The sequence below is a fragment of the Phodopus roborovskii genome, unplaced genomic scaffold (assembly GCF_943737965.1).
Source record: "Phodopus roborovskii unplaced genomic scaffold, PHOROB, whole genome shotgun sequence".
Taxonomy (NCBI): Eukaryota; Metazoa; Chordata; class Mammalia; order Rodentia; family Cricetidae; genus Phodopus; species Phodopus roborovskii.
Genome location: NW_026126541.1, coordinates 32,457,225 through 32,477,164, shown reverse-complemented (window position 1 = coordinate 32,477,164; position 19,940 = coordinate 32,457,225). Strand labels below are relative to the sequence as shown.

At 45.5% G+C, this 19,940-nt stretch overlaps 1 protein-coding gene across 4 annotated transcripts in view; it reads left to right on the top strand.

The window, feature by feature from the left end:
- Kank1 (KN motif and ankyrin repeat domains 1) overlaps positions 1–17,253 on the top strand; it is a 115,540-nt gene extending 98,287 nt beyond the window's left edge. For 2 of the 4 annotated variants that reach the window (XM_051200109.1, XM_051200108.1), the window contains 9 exons: positions 5,117–5,314; positions 5,871–5,979; positions 7,240–7,488; positions 8,957–9,044; positions 10,900–11,119; positions 13,123–13,265; positions 13,733–13,933; positions 15,720–15,818; positions 16,335–17,253. In XM_051200109.1, the coding sequence (XP_051056066.1) occupies positions 5,117–5,314; positions 5,871–5,979; positions 7,240–7,488; positions 8,957–9,044; positions 10,900–11,119; positions 13,123–13,265; positions 13,733–13,933; positions 15,720–15,818; positions 16,335–16,397 (1,370 nt within the window). In that variant the 3' untranslated portion in view covers positions 16,398–17,253. Of the gene's footprint in view, positions 1–5,116; positions 5,315–5,870; positions 5,980–7,239; positions 7,489–8,956; positions 9,045–10,899; positions 11,120–13,122; positions 13,266–13,721; positions 13,934–15,719; positions 15,819–16,334 lie in introns of those variants that run through there. The other 2 variants (XM_051200110.1, XM_051200111.1) reach the window with 2 other exon arrangements.
- Positions 17,254–19,940: the final 2,687 nt, after the last annotated feature.

Sequence of the window (19,940 nt, the reverse complement as noted above, 5' to 3'; positions counted from 1 at the left end):
AGGCATTCCTCTGAATATATTTAAACATGTATTATCTGCCACCACCCATCAGCTATCCCCATCACCAAATAAACACTCCAGTTTGGGGGCATTTTGCAATGAATGGGCTTAAAGTCAAGGGTTGTCTGTATCTGAGCTTAAGATGAACCCAGGTCCTTGCTGGGGAGGCTGTCTGCCATAGGCAGCCCAATTTGTGACCAGAGCTTCATTCTAGAGTCAGTCCATAACTTTGAATATCTTTATGCTTGAGCTTTTTTTTTTTTCTTTTTTCTTCCTTATAAAACAGTGAATGAATTTCATCTGATTCTCAGAATTGATAGCTAAACATGGTGTGGTGATGTGTACCTATAACCTCCATACTCAGAGGTAGAGGCAAAAGATTACAAGTTCGGCTATGTAAGAAATAGTGGGCTAGCCTGGTATATATATATATATATAAGACCCTTTGTTGAAGCCAGGAAGCCGGGCAGTCATGGATCACGCCTTTAATCCTAGCACTCAGGAGGCAGAGGCAGGCAGATCTCTGAGTTCAAGGCCAGCCTGGTCTACAGAGTGAGAGTGAGTTCCAAGACAGCAGTAGGGAATGGGGATGGGGTGGCGATAATGACACAACTTTTTTTAATGCGACCCTGAAAGATTGAAAGTGTAGGCCAAGTCACTTGATCATATGTTAATGATCTTGGGAAAAGGCATTCATCTATGAAGGGAAGGTCTTAAAAGGATTTAACTCTGCCCCCTCCCTTGGCAGCCCTTCAGCTTTTGTTTGTTTCAAAGTTCTGCTCTCTTGAACTGTTGGTATTCCTAAATGGTTATTAGCCAACTACAGGAGTGTTCTGGAAGAAGATGCTGACTTACTTTGACACTTACTCTGACTGAATCCTGACACACATAGCTGGTGTCAGGCTAAGGGCTGGTGGTTGGTAATTTTCAAGAAACACGAATGGCTTGAATTCATGGTGTCCATAGGAATGGCAAACGCAGTTGCTGACACTATGTCTTCCTGAGCGGAGAGTCGTTCATACTTCAGTAAAATTGTGTAGACTCTGTTCTGCCCCCTCGCCATCTATTTGTGTTAAATGTCAGCTATATACAAAAAAGAAAGTGTAGTGCTACAACAAAGAAATCTACAGATGAACCGTGAATAACTAGCCCTCTGTTTGGGACGCCGAGACACGTGCAACAGACAGAAATGTAAATGGTCACCTGTGGGGATGATGTTAGGTGATACAAGGTGCTCAGGGTTAAGCTGTGGTCAAGGCCACCAAGGTCCAGGGAGAAGAGGACCTTCGCTTCTCTGGGAGGAGCCTGGTCAGGGCACATTTTAACTCAGCCTTGGTAAATGCAGCCTGGGATTTCTGGGTCAAGTCATGGGAGGGTATATAATTAAATATGGGTGGGGTTGTGCTGAAAAAAGCATCTGATTCTTAAACCCACTCTAGCGTTGTAATTTCCAAGTGAGTGTCCACTTTCGATGCGTGCTTGGCAGCCATTTGAAACTGATCTTAGGAGAATACCACCACCGTGCTAGAAATGACTAAACCACAGCTCTGACCTGTCATGGCTCCAGGGCTTCTGGTTGGAAGTAACTGTTTATGTCGCTGACTCCATGTCTCGTTCACATGGGGCGGAATTCCAAGAGCAAAGGTCCTGCTCCTCCATCCAAGACCCAACACTTTCCCCAAAAAGGGACCTCTGTCAAAAATAGAATCTGTTTCTTCTTCCTCCAGCCAGTGCCAGCACCCCAAGGGCGGGTCCCTGCTAGTGCCCATCCACTCCCCAGGAGAGTTACTTTAGGGAAACACCTAAAGTCATGGGTGGCCTCTCATGAATCAGAAATTATGATTCTTCCCATTCTTGACAGGGAAGCTAAATGGTCTCTAAAACCCATTTGGATGCTAAACCTTAGGCAATGCTGCTCGGCTACTTAGCTGTGTTTTCTAAAACTGCTTGCCAGAGTAGTGTAAATAACTGTGGACAAAACTTTCAAAATTCACTGTAGTAAATTTTCAAAAGCCAGGGAGGAATGTCACAGAGGAATTAGAGGGAGGGGAAACCCTGTAAAATTCTCCTAGTTTTCACGGATTTATATATATATATGTTTAATACTTTGTTTCTAATGTTGGGAATACTATAAAGTTTACATTTTATTTTTCTTCAATATAGTTTGCCTTTGCTATAAAGATTGTCCACATATTAATTCCTGCATGCACTTTAGAACTATAATTAATTCATTGGATAGATGTGTTTTACTTTGCAGAACACTAAGATTTCTGCCACTCACTGTCTTTTTGTCATCACTAACCTGGCCAAGTCCTAAAATGAAGCTCATGTTTTATTGTTACCTATGACTACTTTGAATGATTTAACGACAAAAGCCATCTCACAGCTACCCACTCCTCCTTCAGTCATTTCCCTGATTATACGTGTGGGAGCCATTGCCACCCACTGGGTATCTGGAGCATCTGGACTATAGGGCCAGAATTCTGGAGGGTGTTATAATCACTACTCTTGCGTTTTGTTATTGTTTGAGTAACATGTGATGTTCTCTATGGGCCTCTACCATTGGCGGTCCAGGCCTGTTAATTAAACTACCAGTTAATTAAGACCTCATACACATCCAAGTTGATGAGTTGAGACTGAGGAGGCATGTACTCTTATTTTTCAGTAGTCAAGTTGTAGTTTCGTTTAATCTTAATTTAAGAGTTCTGCAGGGGAAAATTGTGGGGAAAGGTTTAAAAAAAAAGACAAAAACAAAAAAAAAAAACTGGGCATGGCAGCGCATGCCTTTAAGATAGACACTGAAGAGACAGAGGCAGGCTGCTCTCTGAGGCCAGCTGGGTCTACATAACACGTTCTAGGCCAGCCAGAGCCTCAAGATGATGATGATTCCTGAGCCCACCAGCACATAGTAGCCCTTTTCTATGTTTTTAAAAGCCCCGTCCCCTCGTGTACATAACTTCCAACCATGGCCAGGCTTAAAATCATCTCATTGGACTTTGCTGGCCACTCTGGTTTTGCCTGTCCATCCCCACTCTTCCTCCCCCCTCTCCTTACATGTGGCAGTCCTCTGTCAGAGCTTTACGCTGGGACAGATGTCACTCCATGTGATGGCCATGCCCATAAGGGCCTTGCCAAGCTCAGAGAATCATGTCCAGACTATTCAAGTCCAGCCAGTTTGAGCACCACCCAGAAGAGATTTTTTCCAGCAGTGCAGGCAGCAATTCTCCCTGATGTGACTAATTCGGACTAGTCTGGTGCCTGCTGACCTTGCCTTACCTGTTGGCCTCTGACATCATCTCTGACTTCCAGGTGAGTTGCACAGATGCTTAGCAGAGGACATCTGTGGCCCAGTACCTTGAAGAAGACACAGATACAGATGCAGCAAGAAAGGCTTCCCGGGGCCTGCCTTCCCCAGGGAGGGAATACACAGGAACTGAGAATACAGGATGGGGAGAGTTTCATTTGCTACAGAGCAATGATAGAGAAAAGAGAGCTTTCTAGAATGATGTCCTAGAAAAACAGAGTTAAAAGAATAGGATTTAGACCACGCCTTGGAAAGACTGTGGATAGGAATAATGGTGAACATCTTGCCTGAAGAAGGCTTCGTGCTGTAGTCACCGCCACATGGAACCCATAACGGCTTCATAGAATTCTGTCTGAGTGCCCTGTAGCTCACCCACCAGATTCAACAACTTCTCTCTGTTTTAAATGTGGGCATTGTGAAAATCCTTCTATATGTCCCTGTGCATCCTTAGAATAATATTTCTGGAAATCAAATTACTAGAAAACATCTGATCCATATTTAGTATGGATTATATAAAACAAAGTAATATATGAAAATTTTTAGTCATGGTAGCTGACTCATTTTAGTGGAGTTTTACTGATTAATCTTCTATGAAAGTATGTTTGTGCAGATTGTTATATTTAGTCGGCCTTAGTAGCATGCAGAGGCAGCAGGCAAGATCTCCATGAGTTTGAGGCTAACTTGGTCTGTGTGGCAAATTCTAGGCCTGCCAGGGCTATATAGTACGAAGAAGTGTGACCACCTTGTCTCAAACAAACCTTTGCCTCCATGGATTTCAATGTGTTTGCTTTTTAGTTCAGTCTTATGTTATCAACATCATTTCAGTGCCAGTCATAATGAGGGTTCTGTGGAACATTAAATTGCAAATATGATTTTATCAAATTTCCCTGCTTTGTCCGCTGACATGAAATGCTTCTCATGTGGAGAAGTAGTCTAGTAAGCGTGATGAGAGGAAAGCTGACAAGGAAGTATTTCTAAGACTCATCCTGTCCCTGTGGCGTAGACCCCAAAAGTGTGACTGATAGTTGCACTGAGATAAGAAAAGTTGGTTCCAGTTGAGGAGGGAGGGGAAGAAAGATGTGGCTGTGCGGAGCTGGGGAGAAGGTACTCCAGGTGGAAGGATTGTCAGGAAATGAGGGAGACCTGGGCTTCGGTCCCTTTCCCCACAGAGACCAGAGGAATAAGGGAATGATGGAAAGCAAGATGGCGCCTGGCTGTGAGGACTCCATTTCCCAAGCTTCCCTGGTGGAGGTGCCCTGTAGGTTAATGGTGTTGGAGATAGTGGGAGCATAGTTCCTGCACCAGTGCCAGGGGGAGCTGTAGTAGAAGTGAGTGCTATGTGGCTTGGATGCCAAGCCTTGGTAGGTCACCATTGTGGTGACAAGGATAGAGCTTAAAAGTCACTGAAGGCCTTGGAGGTTTGAGTCTAGGAGACGTAAGTAAGTAGTGCAATGTATTCAAAAGGGAAGCACAAGAAGTCACTGAGGAGAGGGTGAGTTGTGAGACTTGGGTTTTGTTTTAGTAATTTTTAAACCTAGTTTACTTTTTTGTTTTAAACTTTTTTATTGCTTTTAAAAATGATTTTTAAAACTTATTTTCATTGGTGTTTCACCTGCATTTTTTTCTGTGTGAGGTTATCAGATCCCCTAGAACTGAAGTTACAGACATGTGGGTGTTGGGTATTGAAAGAACAGCTAGTGCTCTTAACCAAGCCATCTCTCCAGCTCCATGAGAATTGTTCTCAACAAAACGACTTTTAAGTATGTTGTACAGTCCTAGTACCACATACCCACACTCCCTTCTCTCGAACAGGAAATCACTTGGATCATCCTTGTATGTGTGGAAGCCTTCAGTCTGAAGGACTGTTAAATGTGCCAACGCCCCCACCTGATCAAGAGACGGGAATGGCAGGACGGAAGCTGGTCAGAGGCCGTGACCAGTTCCCCACTCAGGGAAATACACTGTCCCCAGTGAACCTGACAGATGACCAGATAGCCACTGGCCTCTATGGTGAGTCTCCTCCCAGCTTGGTATTGGGAATCTAGGCAGTTGATGATTTATATATTGACCTACAAGACAGGTTAAATCATTTTTTTGGCAGCTAGGAGGTCTAAGGGTATCTTTAACACAAAGCATGCTATGTAGTCTTAGCTACAAATTATGTGCTATACAAACAACCCTCCATTCTTTTACATGCTGGCATGCATACACATATCCACTCCCTGCCACCAAGGTTATCTTAGCTGATGAAAAAGTATACCAATATCCCTACCTTAGCCTAAGTGTTTTTTTAGGGTGAAATGAGACACAGTGTCACTTTAGTACATGCCAACAGAGAAAATAATAATAATTCAGCATTCTATTAATAATGTTCTTTTAAATGGGGGAAAATCTATCGGCGTGCCCAGACATTACAGACTGGGTGATGAGGGGCATTCACACTTTCCCAATGGGTTGGTTCCATGAGTGTTTCTCGCACAAGCACACTAAGATCTATATTCACAAACACAATTTAACTTGTATGATTTCCATCACTTTGATTCACTTTTTTTTTTTTTTTTAACAGTATGTCCAAACAACGAAAACACACTGAAGTCCATCATGAAGAAAAGTGATGGGAATAAAGACTCGAACGGCGCCAAAAAGAACCTTCAGTTCATTGGCATTAATGGCGGGTAAGACAGCTTGGTGTTTGGGTGCAGAGACATCTCTCCTTTGCCTCCCGCCTACTTAAGTCACTGTCAAGGCACCTAATCTGGGATGCTGCCCTGTCTTGATGAAAGGTGCCCCTGGTGCTCCTCTTCTCTCCTTTTAGTATCCTCTTTCACAGGTACCCACTGAAGCTGGGAAAGTGACATCTCTTCACCTCTGACCTGGGGTGGGGGAGATCTTTAGCAAAAAAAAAAAAAAAAAACAAAAAACAGCAGGGTTGCTGCTCTCTCTCCTTTGGACACTTGTGCTTGTACATGTTAGAACACAGGAGGGAACAGGAAGAGGCTAGCATCATTGGTCCAGGGCCCAGTGACAGTCATCCACTTCTCCAGAATGGATTGCTTTTGCCTTAGCTCTCTGTGGGCATTTCAACTGAAGAGTGATAACCTGGCCCTCACTCCAGTTCCTTGCTTTCCCTTGCTTTCTACATAGAATCCCTGGTAGTTATTGGCCCGGGTGGTTGAGCCTGTCTGTCCTGCAGTTGAATCAAAGCAATTAGTCGATTGCTCAATAAGAAAGCAACAGTGTAGCGTTGGGCATTTATAGTGATGTGGCTACCAAGAGAGGCTTAACATGATGGTGCATGTTTTACAAATCTTCAGCTTTGAATGATGTGACCCGGCAGATTTCAAAGGACATGCAAGAGAGAAACCATTGGTTACTTATGTCATCGGTTCACCTTGACAGTGGGAGAATGAAGGGGGCAAAAATAGGAAGGGGGGGGAGGAGAGACAGCAACTGCAGATCTGCTTTCCTATAAAGTCACCTTCCTTTCCATTTATTCTGAGCTAATGGTGTCATGCCTGTTTTTATTATTATTAAACCCAGTGGTACATGATACCGGTTGTCAACAGGGAGATAACTCTTTGATTTCAGAACTCATTGTAAATCTACTAGATCTTACTTTGAATTTCTTCTCTCCCCACCCCACCCCCCAAGAGACAGGGTTTCTCTGTGTAGCTTTGAAGCCTGTATTGGAACTCACTCTGTAGACCAGGCTGACCTGGAACTCATAGAGATCTGTCTGCCTCTGCCTGCCGAGTGCTAGGATCAGAGGCGTGCACCACCACCGCCCGGCTCATACTTTGAATTTCTAAAGTGCAGGCTCTAAACCACTGGCCAGATGTCTGCAGTTAGGCAGCAGCTTTCCCTTCGCAGGAATGTCTGTCACTGGGTCTTTATGGGGACGCCCTGCATCGCCTGAAATCCCAATTGCCACCTAGGTATGAAACAACTTCAAGTGATGATTCCAGCTCGGATGGAAGCTCTTCTTCCGAGTCAGATGACGAGTGTGATACCATTGAGTATCCTCCCGAGGAAGAGGAGGAGGAGGAAGAGAAGGAGGAGGACGACACTCTGGGAATGGCGAAAGGGCACCATGCAGTTAATATTGAAGGTTTCAAGTCTGCCAGGGTGGAAGATGAAATGCAGGTTCCAGAATGTGAACCTGAGAAGGTGGAAATCAGAGAGAGGTGTGGTACATTCCCCTCCCCTCCCCGATTCCTCCCATGATTGGTGGTGTGCTTGGGTAATAGAATTACTGGTTCAGACAGTTTATGACTGTGTCTGTGGATTTGGTCTCCTCTGTGTCTCAGAGACATCTGGTCAAGGTACTAGTGAATACAAGTGCAGGGTATGGTCTCTGTCGGATCTCTCCTAGTGTAGCAATGAGAACGGCTTAGTTGATAGTCTCCTTTGTTTGCTGAAGCTTTAACTCTTTGCTGTCTAACTTGGCATATGGAACCCTGTCCCCTATAGTGTCCATTGTTTGAACGTGTCACCTTGTGTACAAAGACATCTTTGACATTTCTGATGACCAGCATACTAGTTAAGATTTCAGATTTTTATCTTAATGCAAATGTCAGAATCGTTATCACAGGACCATTGTGTAAGTGCAGGACAAGAGTTTAGCCTCAGCCAAAAATCCTGCTAACTGGAAAGGTGGTGGGTATCAGCCACATGACTCTGTTCTGTTGCTTACCGAGTGATAAGGAGCACAACAGTAGATGTGGGATGTCATAAATATCAGCTGAAGTAAAAATCTCACATACTCTGGTTGGCTGAAACATCTCCTGAGAAGGAGTGAGTTCGAGACACCGTTTAGTAAGTGTGGATTTAGCCTATAAAATGAGAAAAGATGGAAACATCAGTGTGGTTTTTTTGTTCTATGAAGTATATACATTGGAACATTACAGCAAGTGTTTACTTTGTTCCATTTGTCAAATGGAAGCTCTCTGACAACAAAAGGTAAGTGTTTCCAGGGGTTTTGAAATGGCTTCTGAGTTTCAAATGGCTTTATTGAGATACTACCATGTCATTGGATTTTGAGCTTTGCATATGTGTTGAACAAACACTTAAGTCACTAGATGTGGGTACAACATAATAGAAATATAGTAATTTAGACCTCTTTAATGCCTTAAGAGTATATGTGTGTATATATAGGTATATCATAAGCTATATAAATAAATAAGTATATATATATATGTGTGTGTGTATATATACACATATATATATATAATCTCACTGTATAGTCCTGGATGGATTAGAACTCACTATGTAGATAGATAATAGTTGGCCTCAAACTCACAGAGACCCATTTGCCTTTGCCTCCCAAGTCCTGAGATCAAAGGCATGTGTCATCACACCTGGCCAATACTATTTTTAAGAACTTACAATAAAAGGAATAAAATTTTCTGAATGTTATTTTGTAATGTCCTAAAGGACAAACTGATAGCTGGAAGTTACCCTTATGCAAAGACCTTCATTTCAGAGGCACTGGCTTAGTTGTAGTGTTGTCAATCACCCATGCCTGGAGACAGCTCCATTCACCATGACCTGCCATGGCCCTGACCTATTAATGGTTGTGGGCTTTCAGATAAAAATCACTTTCATCTTGTGACAAGTCCTGAGTTTTCTGTATTTTTTTCCCCTCTCCTTTAGGTACGAATTAAGTGAAAAGATGTTGTCTGCCTGCAACTTACTGAAAAATAACATAAATGATCCCAAAGCTTTGACCAGCAAAGATATGGTGAGTCTGATGATACGAACAATCCCCGGGCTATGCAGCATCACCCAGGTGCACCATGGTCAGGAACATGGTAGCCTGCTCTATGCTTCCATGGAGCATGCTTCTCCCTGAGCCGCTCATCTCCAGCATATCTGGCAGAGTGAGCATTGTACTGCCCAGCTCAGGGAACACACTGTTTCCGTGAGGCCCAGGTTCCGCCATCCTTTATCCACCCTGTACTTTTCTCGGGGGTGGAGGCATCTGGGAGGCACATACTTGGCAGAAAGAAAGAGAAGGCTACCTTGCAGGCAGTCGTCTTCTTTGTCCATGTTCTGCTTCTGTCCAAAGAGCAGCATCCCAGAATGTTGCAAAAAGCAAGCACAGTGTTTAGAAGAAATGTATCTGGGGGGGGGGGGGGGAGGTCAGCCTTCCTTTCCAGTTAGGAAAGTGCACATTAGGTTCTGGTGTGGAATGCAGATGGCCACTATTTTTAAACAGAAAAATGGCTGCACTGTCATTTCCCAGTTGGAGAGGATACCGAAACAGGTAGCATGGAGACCGTGATTATCTCAAGGGTCAGGGATAGCACAACACAGGTACTGCTTGCTGTAGTGGCGGCTAATCTGGTGTGCTGCCAGGCGACTCTCTCCCATGCTGACAGCTGGATCTGCAACTCCTTGACCTGACTGGGCCTCAGATTGGCAACCCTGTCTTCAGGGCATTGTGAAAATGTGGCTTCTTGCATTAATTTGATAATAACATGAATCTGAGTCTTTGCACGTCAGCAGGTATGGTTCATGTAAGGCTGAGTCATCCCAGCCTGAATCTGCTGCTCAGGTGACTTACAGGGCTCTCAGGAGACCTAATCCTAGAAACATAGTTGGAATGCTGTGGGCCTAGCACGTTATGGTAAAAGTTGACAGTGGCTGCCCCGGGCTTGGACACAAGTACACAGGAACATTTATCCATGAGCCCACACTAGCCAAACCTAGCCCCAATACCCTGAGAGATGTGCCCCGAGGGCCTGCAAGATGGCTCAGTGGATAAAGGTGTTTGCTGTCAACCTGATGATCTGAGTTTGAGCCCTAGGCCCCACATTGTGCATGAAGACAACCAAAATCTGCAGGTTGTCCTCTGACCTCTACACATGCTTGTGATGTGTGTGTGTTGCATATGCGCGCACGCACACACACAAAATGCATAAGAAGATTTTTAAGTATTTGTAGAATACCAGACACCTTGTCAGACTAGTAGTGCTAGAATTAAACTGTTCCAGTTTGCTCTTTGAGGCAGGTGCTCACACTATAGCCTATAGCTCAGGTTGACCTGGAACTCACTATATATCCTAGGCTAGTCTCAACTCCCAGCCTAGTGCAGTGGGAGAGCTGAAGCTAGTCAGTCTGGGTCAGGAAGCAACTCAGCTGTGGGTGTGCTAAGTTCTTCCTGATGCCAATGAAAATTTGCTTGAAAGACCAGTTAATTCAGTAAATACAGACAGCTCAAATGTTGAGCCAGGCCTAATAGAAGCTATAAAAATGAGGGGGGGTTTATTTTTGTTTTCTTTTAAAGACATGCGAACTAAGATACAGAATAAGGAGGGTTACTTTGCTCATAAGTAGTAAAATCCAGAATTAAACCTTGGGGATCTGGCTAAACTCATTTGCACACTGTTGTGACCTCTTAGTTATCACAGTGTGGACAAACCAGAAGAGAAGTTCAAGTTTGCTGTTTGAAGCTGCTCTTGAGGCACTGGGTCTCACTAGACTTGAGAGCAGATGCTGAGAACATACACTTTGACTATAAAAGGCCTGGTTGTTTGGGCTTTCGGTTGTGCTCAGAGAGCTATAAATAGAACAGCAACTTGGTGTTTTGGCAGAGGTTCTGTCTGAACACCCTCCAGCACGAGTGGTTCCGAGTGTCCAGTCAGAAGTCTGCTGTGGCAGCCATGGTGGGTGACTATATCACCGCATTCGAGGCTGTCTCCCCAGACGTGCTCCGCTACATCATCAACATGGCCGACGGCAATGGGAACACTGCACTCCACTACAGCGTGTCCCACTCCAACTTCCAGATCGTCAAGCTGCTTCTGGACGCAGGTATGGAGGCTGTCCCGTTGCTCCCCTAGGAACACTCAGCTTGTGACTGGTCTTCACGAAGCCAGTTGACCCATGCCTGAGTTCTTTGGCCATCCAAAAGTCTTTTCATTGCTTTTCCACATGACATGGCAAGAATATCGTTCTTGAGTCATGGATGGGAGGCTTCAAGTACACCAAGCCTGGGCAATAAAGAAACAGAATCTCAGTCTATTTTGAAAGGTTTTGAAGATATTCTCGCTGCAGGTCAGCTGTCTTCAAATGAGGTGTAACCCCTGCTAATAAACATGACTACATTTGTTCCTCAATGAATCATGCAGGCTTGGTGGCAGAGTACTGCTCACAGGCCCAGGGTCATAGCTTTAGTGTCTGTGACCGCTCCATTTGTCCTTGTACCCCAGCCTCCATGTGGTCCTTTAGAAGTGAGTGGTTGCTCGGGGTAGTGACTAGCAAAGCCACAATAGAGTCATCATTGTTCCTGCCCAACTACATGGCTCCTGAAGAATCACAAAAATCAGAGGCAGTGTTTCCCATTACCGCCGAGCCACGTTAACTGACAGTGTTGAGAACGAGCCATCCCAGAATGCAGCTCTGGATCGCGCTGCACATGAAGTAGGAGGGCAGTACAGAAGGAGCCCCTTGAGAAGGTGACCCTTCAGCGGGGTGCCCAAGTGGGGCAGCCCCCAAATCACTTCCATCACCACAATAGTATTTTTGATATGCCACTAACCCAGAATTCGCAACAACTCAGTCTGCTGAGGACATAATGTCAACACCTGATTTACTGTAATGAAATTGTCCAGTTTCCCTTACTGTCTCTTGACGGCCTGGTGTACATTACTCCATCTCCGAGTTGTTAACATAGAGAAGAGAGAAATCCAAGCACACTTGCCTGGTGTACATTACTCCATCTCCGAGTTGTTAACATAGAGAAGAGAGAAATCCAAGCACACTTACCAATCAGATTCCAACTTCCCTTTTCTTTCTTTTCTTGGTGTGGGGGTGTTGGAGCTAGGGCCCGCAGCCTTCTGCATGCTGGACAAGCACCCTGCTGGCGAGGTACTCCTAGGGCTGCATATTCTCTATTTCAGTGCTCACATTAGGGGAGAACTGCGTCCATGAGACAATGGGAAGCAGTTACGGGCTTCCTTCCCTCCAGACTGTAACCTTTAGCTGGGGAAGCCCAGAACAAGATTGCAGCATTGCTCTTGAAATGAATGCTTTTTTTTTTCCTGCCCTCAGAACCCTAGAATTTATTCCGTTGTTAGGTAGTTTTAGTTAATTACTTCATTTACTTTCTTTTTATTGCTTACTCTTTTGAATAGATTTTTTACTCCACAAAACGTAACTCTGGGTGCTTCACTGTGGAAAGACTGAGGACCTTGGATACATGTGTATACCCACTTTGCTACCAAGTCTTTGCTTCTTACACATAAGTCCCTCTGTACATCCCATTGTGTGATCATGTAATGGAGCGGGAGCCCAGGCAGTTTTCTCCTTGTCCTGTCTTAAATGTGTAACTTGATACTTGCTCCATATAAAAAAGACTTTCCATTACTCTTCATCCTGGTGTGTTGTCAAAGCCCTGGAACACTTCTTGAGAATTGAGAACAGAAGAGCTGTAGCCCATGGGGTCGATGGTCCTTGGCAGTTTCTTACTGCATGAATACTGATCTCGCAGCACAGCGCTAGCATTAGAAGCCATGTGATTGTGTTTCTGAACATGTACCTGTCTAGATCCTCACTGGGGCTTCTGCTAGAGCAAGTACACCGTAGAACCTCCTCTCACACCACCAAGCTGTCCCACCAAAATCATCAGGCACAGGTACTGTCTGTCACTTCTGCCGCTGCCACCAGCCCTCAGAGCCTGGGCATAAAAACAACTGTTTCCTTCTTAATGGTTTTCATTGCCAGAGCACTTTTCACTTGGCTCTTGTAAACACCATACTTCCCATGAGCACTTGCTTCTCTAGTTGGCTCTCCCCAACGAGGTCTCTTTCTTGTAGACGTGTGTAATGTAGATCACCAGAACAAGGCGGGGTACACGCCTATCATGCTGGCAGCTCTTGCCGCCGTGGAGGCAGAGAAGGACATGCAGGTTGTGGAAGAACTCTTTGGCTGTGGAGACGTGAACGCCAAGGCCAGTCAGGTTGGTGTCTTGCTTCCATTGCTAGATATTGCTGCCCTGGCCGACAGAGCTGTGCTGGGGGTACACTGACAGCTTTAGTCCAGCACAGTAGTGACACATGGGTTCAGTCCCGTGTTGCAGACAGCCCCCCAGGCATCCTGCAGGGAAACTACAAATATGCTTGTGTACAAAGGTACCTGTACAAGGTTCTCACACCATTGCCTATTAATTCCAACCATCTTGCCATTTTGGTTTTATACGAGACCCAGAGCTCTAAGTCTGAACGTAACGTGTTTACATAATTTGACCTTCAACCTCTCTTTGGAGCTGTCTACCTTGCTATGCTAAGACATCCTCAGAGTTCTAGTGAAAACCTGACTCCACCCCATGTGCTCTTCCTTAGCTCATAGCTCCAGAGCCTTTGTGTGTCATCTACTCCAGTCTACTCCAGTCTGTACTTCTGAATCTAACCCTCAGGTCTTTCATAGGCAGGACAGACAGCCCTCATGCTGGCTGTCAGTCATGGGCGAATAGACATGGTGAAGGGCCTACTGGCCTGTGGGGCTGATGTCAATATCCAGGACGACGAGGGCTCCACCGCCCTGATGTGTGCCAGTGAACATGGGCATGTGGAGATCGTCAAGCTGTTGCTGGCCCAGCCAGGCTGCAATAGCCAGCTGGAGGACAATGTGAGTACCACTGGGACGGGCGGGCGGGGGTGGGCCCCCCTCTCTCCTCCTTGTGGTCTGGTGGCGTCCAGGCCTCTTCCTTTTATAGCCCAACTGAGCCGCATTTACCATGTATAGTCTGACACTACATTAGCCAAGAGCAAAAATAAATAAATGGACCTCACCCTCGAGTTCATAAAAGGAAGACGTGAGAACCAGTGTCCCCTAATGGGAGTGAACAGATCCGGCCCTACAAAATCACAGAAGCACAAGACTGTGAGCAGTCTCTTGGTAGAAGTTTGGAGGGTTCCCCCCCCCCTTGGATGGACCACTTAACCATGCAAATGCAGCGTCATGGGTGAGCTGCTGTGGTCTTTCAACATGGATATTCTGTGACCCATAAGCCAGGAAGTCCACGAGCTCTCCAACTCTTCTGGGAACATTTTCCCACCCCTGCTTAGTCTTCTCACTCAGCTCCCAGTCTGCCCCACTCCAAGATAAACCTTGCAAGAGGACAAGCCAAAGAGAGCATGCACTTGTAGGCAGAAAGCATAGTACTAGCATTTGAGCTGTGGAGCCAGTCCAAGGTCGACAGAGGTCATACCAGGCCAGTCCTGGTTTTATCTCTATGGAATACAGGTTCAAGCCACAGATTTTCATTTCAAAACACCATAAAGTTAGTTACAGGGGGGGGGGGGGGAACCTTTGCCATAAATTTCAGATCCTGCTGGGCTCACTCCAACAAGCAAAGCAGGGGAGGTCTTCACTGGGTAGAAGGGCAACCCCCTCCCGCCTCCAGAGAACACGCAATTCCCTCAAGAGTTTTACAGCTTGCCTTTCCCCCACTACAGTCTCCATTGCCTGTGTTTGGGAGTTTCTTCAATTGCTTTCTTTCTAAAAAGTTGTCTCTCTGTAGTAAGAATCTATAACAGTATGGAGACCAGAAATCCTGGCCCCCCGGCTAATTGCTCACTTCGTTATCCATAAACAAGTAAGCCAACCTCCATGTGACCTCTGGAAGAAAAGCTGCTCCCCAGATTTGCAATGTGGAGGGCGCTAATATTCAACATGGGAATTGTTTCCTGTTGCTGTGACCAAAGGAGAAGTCCCCACTTCAAAACCAGACAGGAAATAAGCTGTGCTGTCTTTTGCCTTAGTTCCTTCATATCCAGCTCAGGGGCTGCAATTTAATCAAAACCAAACAATTAACAAAACAATGTTTCTATCTCATATGCAATGTTCCCCCTGGTATTTCCAGAAGATGCATGCATGCATGCAAGCTGCCAGGGTGGAGTGCTTATGTGTGGAGGTGACCTCCAGCATTCAGTAGAGGTGCTCTATAGGCTACAAGATCACAGCTTCCTCGTCCAGAGGAAGCCTGAGGTGTTTGCAACTGGCTAGACCTGTTCACAACACACCCTAGATCTCGCCTGATCATTTGTGACTGTAAGAAAAGCCTCTAAGATTTCTACCCCTCCTATTCCTAGCTCCTTCTGGCAGGTGGGACAATTGGATAGAGGGTTCTTCATGGACAGCCTTCTATTTTTAAGGTCCCTGGTGAACACACATCTCTTGCCAGCACTGACAGGCAAAGCCGGAGTGAATGAATGATTCTCCTTGTGTTTGGCTTCTTATGGACAGAGGCTAGTGTCACTCATGTGAATCTTCAAGACCCAACACACACACACACACAAAAAAAAAGACCCAGAAATGCTGCCTGAGAGACTGAACAGATGACTAAATTTGGGGGAACTTTGTCAGCATTTGAGAGTCTTAACCTGACCTGCTGTTTCCATTTCCTCTTTAGGATGGCAGCACCGCTCTCTCCATAGCCCTGGAAGCTGGGCACAAGGACATTGCTCTTCTTCTATATGCCCACGTCAACTTCGCAAAAGCACAGTCTCCGGTCAGTAGGCATTGACAAATGGGATGGAATCCACAGGCTGGCGGGCCCTCTTTCCTAGCGGAAATGACAGGCCACAAGGGTCTTATGTTGATTCTGAAAATGGGAATTTTAGCCCAGAGCTTAAGTCTTTGTCATTTCTACGCCAGGCCAGGAAAGGCTGGGCCTCAGTCACCCTTGAGAGACAGCTGCTCTCATGAGGAGCCGATCCATACAGCACAGGTTGAGCTCATGGCTACATGCCATTGTGTTCCGGACACTGTTCCTAAAGCAGTCAGTAGGCTGTTCGTCATCTCAGAGTTTGCTCAGAGTGGGAGGGTGACTAGCTCGGACAGCTGACAAGTCCTGCTAAGCCTGGCTGGCTTTAGAGCCACGCCTGCTGAGGGTGGACATCTGTCTGTCATTCTCAGCTAGAGACCTCCCAGATCAGGCACACAGGTGGCCGTCAGCTGTGATGAACCAGCGTTCTGAAGTCACTTATTAAGTAACCTCCACTTTTCCCCCTTTCCTGGTCTCTAGGGTACCCCTAGGCTTGGAAGAAAGACATCTCCTGGTCCCACTCACCGAGGTTCCTTTGACTGACTATGTAAACATAGCCCTCCATGTGTGTGCCACCATGAAGCTGCTAACTAATCCTGTTGGGGTGACAGATACTGAATGTATATGGACCATGCTGAGCTGACCAGCAAACAGAAGTGTAAAGGAATAAGCTGACACTTTTGCAGGGAAAACAGAGCTGGTGGGAAATGGCAAAGCTAGGTTCAGGCGGCCTCTCTAGCCCTCTGCTCTTGGAGGGCTTGGACCCAGCTCTGTGGCTGCTGAATTGGCTCGGTTTAGCTACAGTGGTAAGGAACGGTAGTCTGGCTTGACCCGGCCACTTCTACAATGTAAGCAAATGACAGGTTCTCTGTAACATTGTTGTTTCAAGTTTCCACAAATATTGTGGAACCATTGGGAAGCCCTTCCAGTATTCCATTCCAGGATGCTTTTGTTCATTTCTCTCTTGTCTTTTAAAATAAGAAACTTGAGATGACTCTGTCTGACTTAAAAATAGAAGATGGGCTCTCAAACCATACAAACTTACAAGAAGAAATATTTTCAGCTGGTTTATCTAGGTGGATGTATTATATGGCTTTTTATATAAAAGACTTCTGTATGAAATTGACACAGCATTTCCAACTTTTATATTCCACAATAGAGTCATAAAGAAACATGTAATATGACATTTTTAACAGGTGCCCAACTGTGTCTGTATCTGGTGATAAAGGTTGAATAAGGTCAAGGAATGGGTTCCAAATTTGCCTCTAGGGGAAACATAGTGTAGTTCTCTGTGTATTTCTATCACGTCACATTCACTTTGGTCCTGTATACGTATTTAAATGTTTGAAGTGCCTTAGACTCTTGCCATATTTTCAAAATAAAATTTCATTAAGCTCTTCGGCTTGTCCCTCATTCATCACTGACAGCTAGCTGTCTGCCGGGCTCTGATGACTTACAGCAGTGGCCACAAATGCTGATGGATGGTTTGGGCTGGAGAACAAGAGCATGGTCTACCGGCCTCAGCCTCCAAGCGGGGCAGGTCTTCCAAGGATATGACAGTTACCACATCCCCAGGTTGCATGTCACAACACTGAAATTCACAACCTTATTAAACATGACACTATCAGCCAGGCAACTTCCCCAAGGTGATTATTCCAGATGCATGAATGCTAGTCCTGTACTAAATTGGGAATGTTGGTTGGCTAAAAGGGGGCCAGGAAGCCAAGGCAGAGTTTTTAAGTGTTGGGTTTTCTAGAGAAACGTCTGTCCGGAGGAGTCGTGGAAGTTCTGGGATGAAGTCAGGTCAGCCTGGGCCAGCCAACTGCTCTATAGCAGGCCGGGGGCCTCTGGGATAGAAATCTGCCCTCGTCTGTGAACTGTAGGTCGCCGAGACTGTGACTCCCAAACTGCTCTCTCTCTCTCCCCATACAGATCTGGCAGCTCTGGGTTCCTACTACATTTTGGCTCAGGAAGTTATTAAAGCCTGAGTCCCATGGACCAGAATGGGTACAATAAATTAATGTGGATGAATGAGGGGGCCTGTGAAGGGAAGTGATCAGGGCTTTGTCTGTCCCTTAATGGCCGAAAATGCCTTCTGAGCAAAGAGCTGTTCCTCAGGGGTTTATGGTCCTGGGGATTTTGTTTTACTGAGAGGTAAAAACAGCATTAATACTATAAATGTGGAGCCAGGGTAGTGAGGGTCTAGCGCAGTGCTGTTGTTTACCTAACATGCACAAGGCCCTGAGTTCAATCCTCAGCCCTGACCCGTTGGGGGGGGGGGCATGGGGGAAATAAGAAAATGAAATGAACCCTTGTGCTCTGATAAAAACAAGTGCTTTTTTATCTTTGAATGAAGTCTTAACACACTGTGTATTTAACCTCTGGGTAGTGCACACCGGCTCAGGCCATGTTTGCTCTCATAATACAGGGCACCTCGAATTCTTTTTATCGTCAGATCTCCACACACTGTATACACAAGCCTGATTACCCCATTGGTAAGGCTGTGGTTTATGGAGGCACAGCTTTTGAAAAGGGACTCGGAAAGGAGGCTTGGGCTCGTTCTCTAAGTGAGGGTAACCTAAGGGAGGAGACGGCCAGCTTTATCTTCTGAGCCAGTAAGAAGACACCAAACCTTTAGGTATTGCCAATTTCCTAGAAACCTTTGCCCTGGAAATCCCAGCTGAAGTCTAGAATTTGCCCTAAGACAACAGGACAAGCACAGCGGGAACTTTGAGACACTGATATCAAGAAAATTACCCGACAGTGTGTCCAACCATTGTTAGGACATGTGGTGGCTAAATTTCTCCTTATGGGAAGGTATTTTGCTTCTAGAGAAATCTGTCTGGAATACACTACTGACTCAAGTGTACAAAATATAAAAATGTGTTGAATACTGAGAGTTTTGCTTTTTTTTTTTTTTAATTTTATGTGCTTTGGTGGAGTTATTTGTTTGTTTGTGTTTTTGCTTGCATGTATGTCTGTGTGAGGGTGTCAGACCCCCAGGAACTGGAGTTACAGATAGGTATGAACTGCAATATGGGTGCTGGGACTTGAACCTGGGTCCTCTGGAAGAGCAGCCAGAGCTCCTGACCACTGAGCCATCTCTCCAGCACCTCTGAGTTTTTATCCCTGCCTTTGTAATATGGAGACTACTATTATAGACAAAGGAAATAATGAGCAGCTAACCACTTTTCTTTAAAACTCAGTGGCTCTAGAGGACCAGGATGGGCTGCAAATGTCAAGACCCTTGTGTGTAAGTTTCCATTCACAGAGCAGGTAAGAATTTCCTGGAAAGCCAGTTAGAAGCCAAACATGCTGCCCCCCCCCCCCCCCCCCGGAATCTGGTGCCTCTGGTCTGCAAGCATCCCATGTACTTGTCAGTGAGAGTTAGGTCCCTGAGAATTCCTTACCATTACCAGAGACACCACATAGACGTATTTGCAAGGAAGACAGGCAAGGTGGGTGAGGCTTTGTCAAACCAGGAACTCCGTGTACCTCTGCTGTGCCAGAAGCCCATCTATGCTTAGTGTCTATGTTGCTTTGTCCCTGTGCAAGGGCATTTCTGAACTTCCTGGGATAGCCATTCATGGTAGGCTGGGAACTGTGACTACCACCATACCATTTTTCCATGCTTAGTTACAAGGCATATGACTGACTGGCTGAGCAGGCAGGCAGGCTGATCTTGGTATGTTTTCCCAATTTAATCTTTTCCTTCCCTATTTCCTCATGGAGCTGGAGTGTGGTTACCCAGGAAGGGCATGAACCTTTCCTTTGGTTTTGAAATAGTGATACTTTTCCACTTTCTCTTTTACTAAAAGCACATTTTTTTTTTTTTTTTTTAATGCCCTGGCCCTTGGCAGGAAACAATTTCATTTTCCATTCGGCAGAAGGAAATTACTAATCATAAGTTTACTCTGCTCTTATTCGAATTCGACATGGCTGTAATTTAGAAGCCATGTATATAAAAATATATTCAGAGTGCATTTTGTTGGAGATGATTACCACCCACAAAAGGATGTGGTGAGCCCGTGGCCAGACCTACCCAGGTCCCACTTCCTCTCACTGCAGTCACTAGTGGTACCCTTG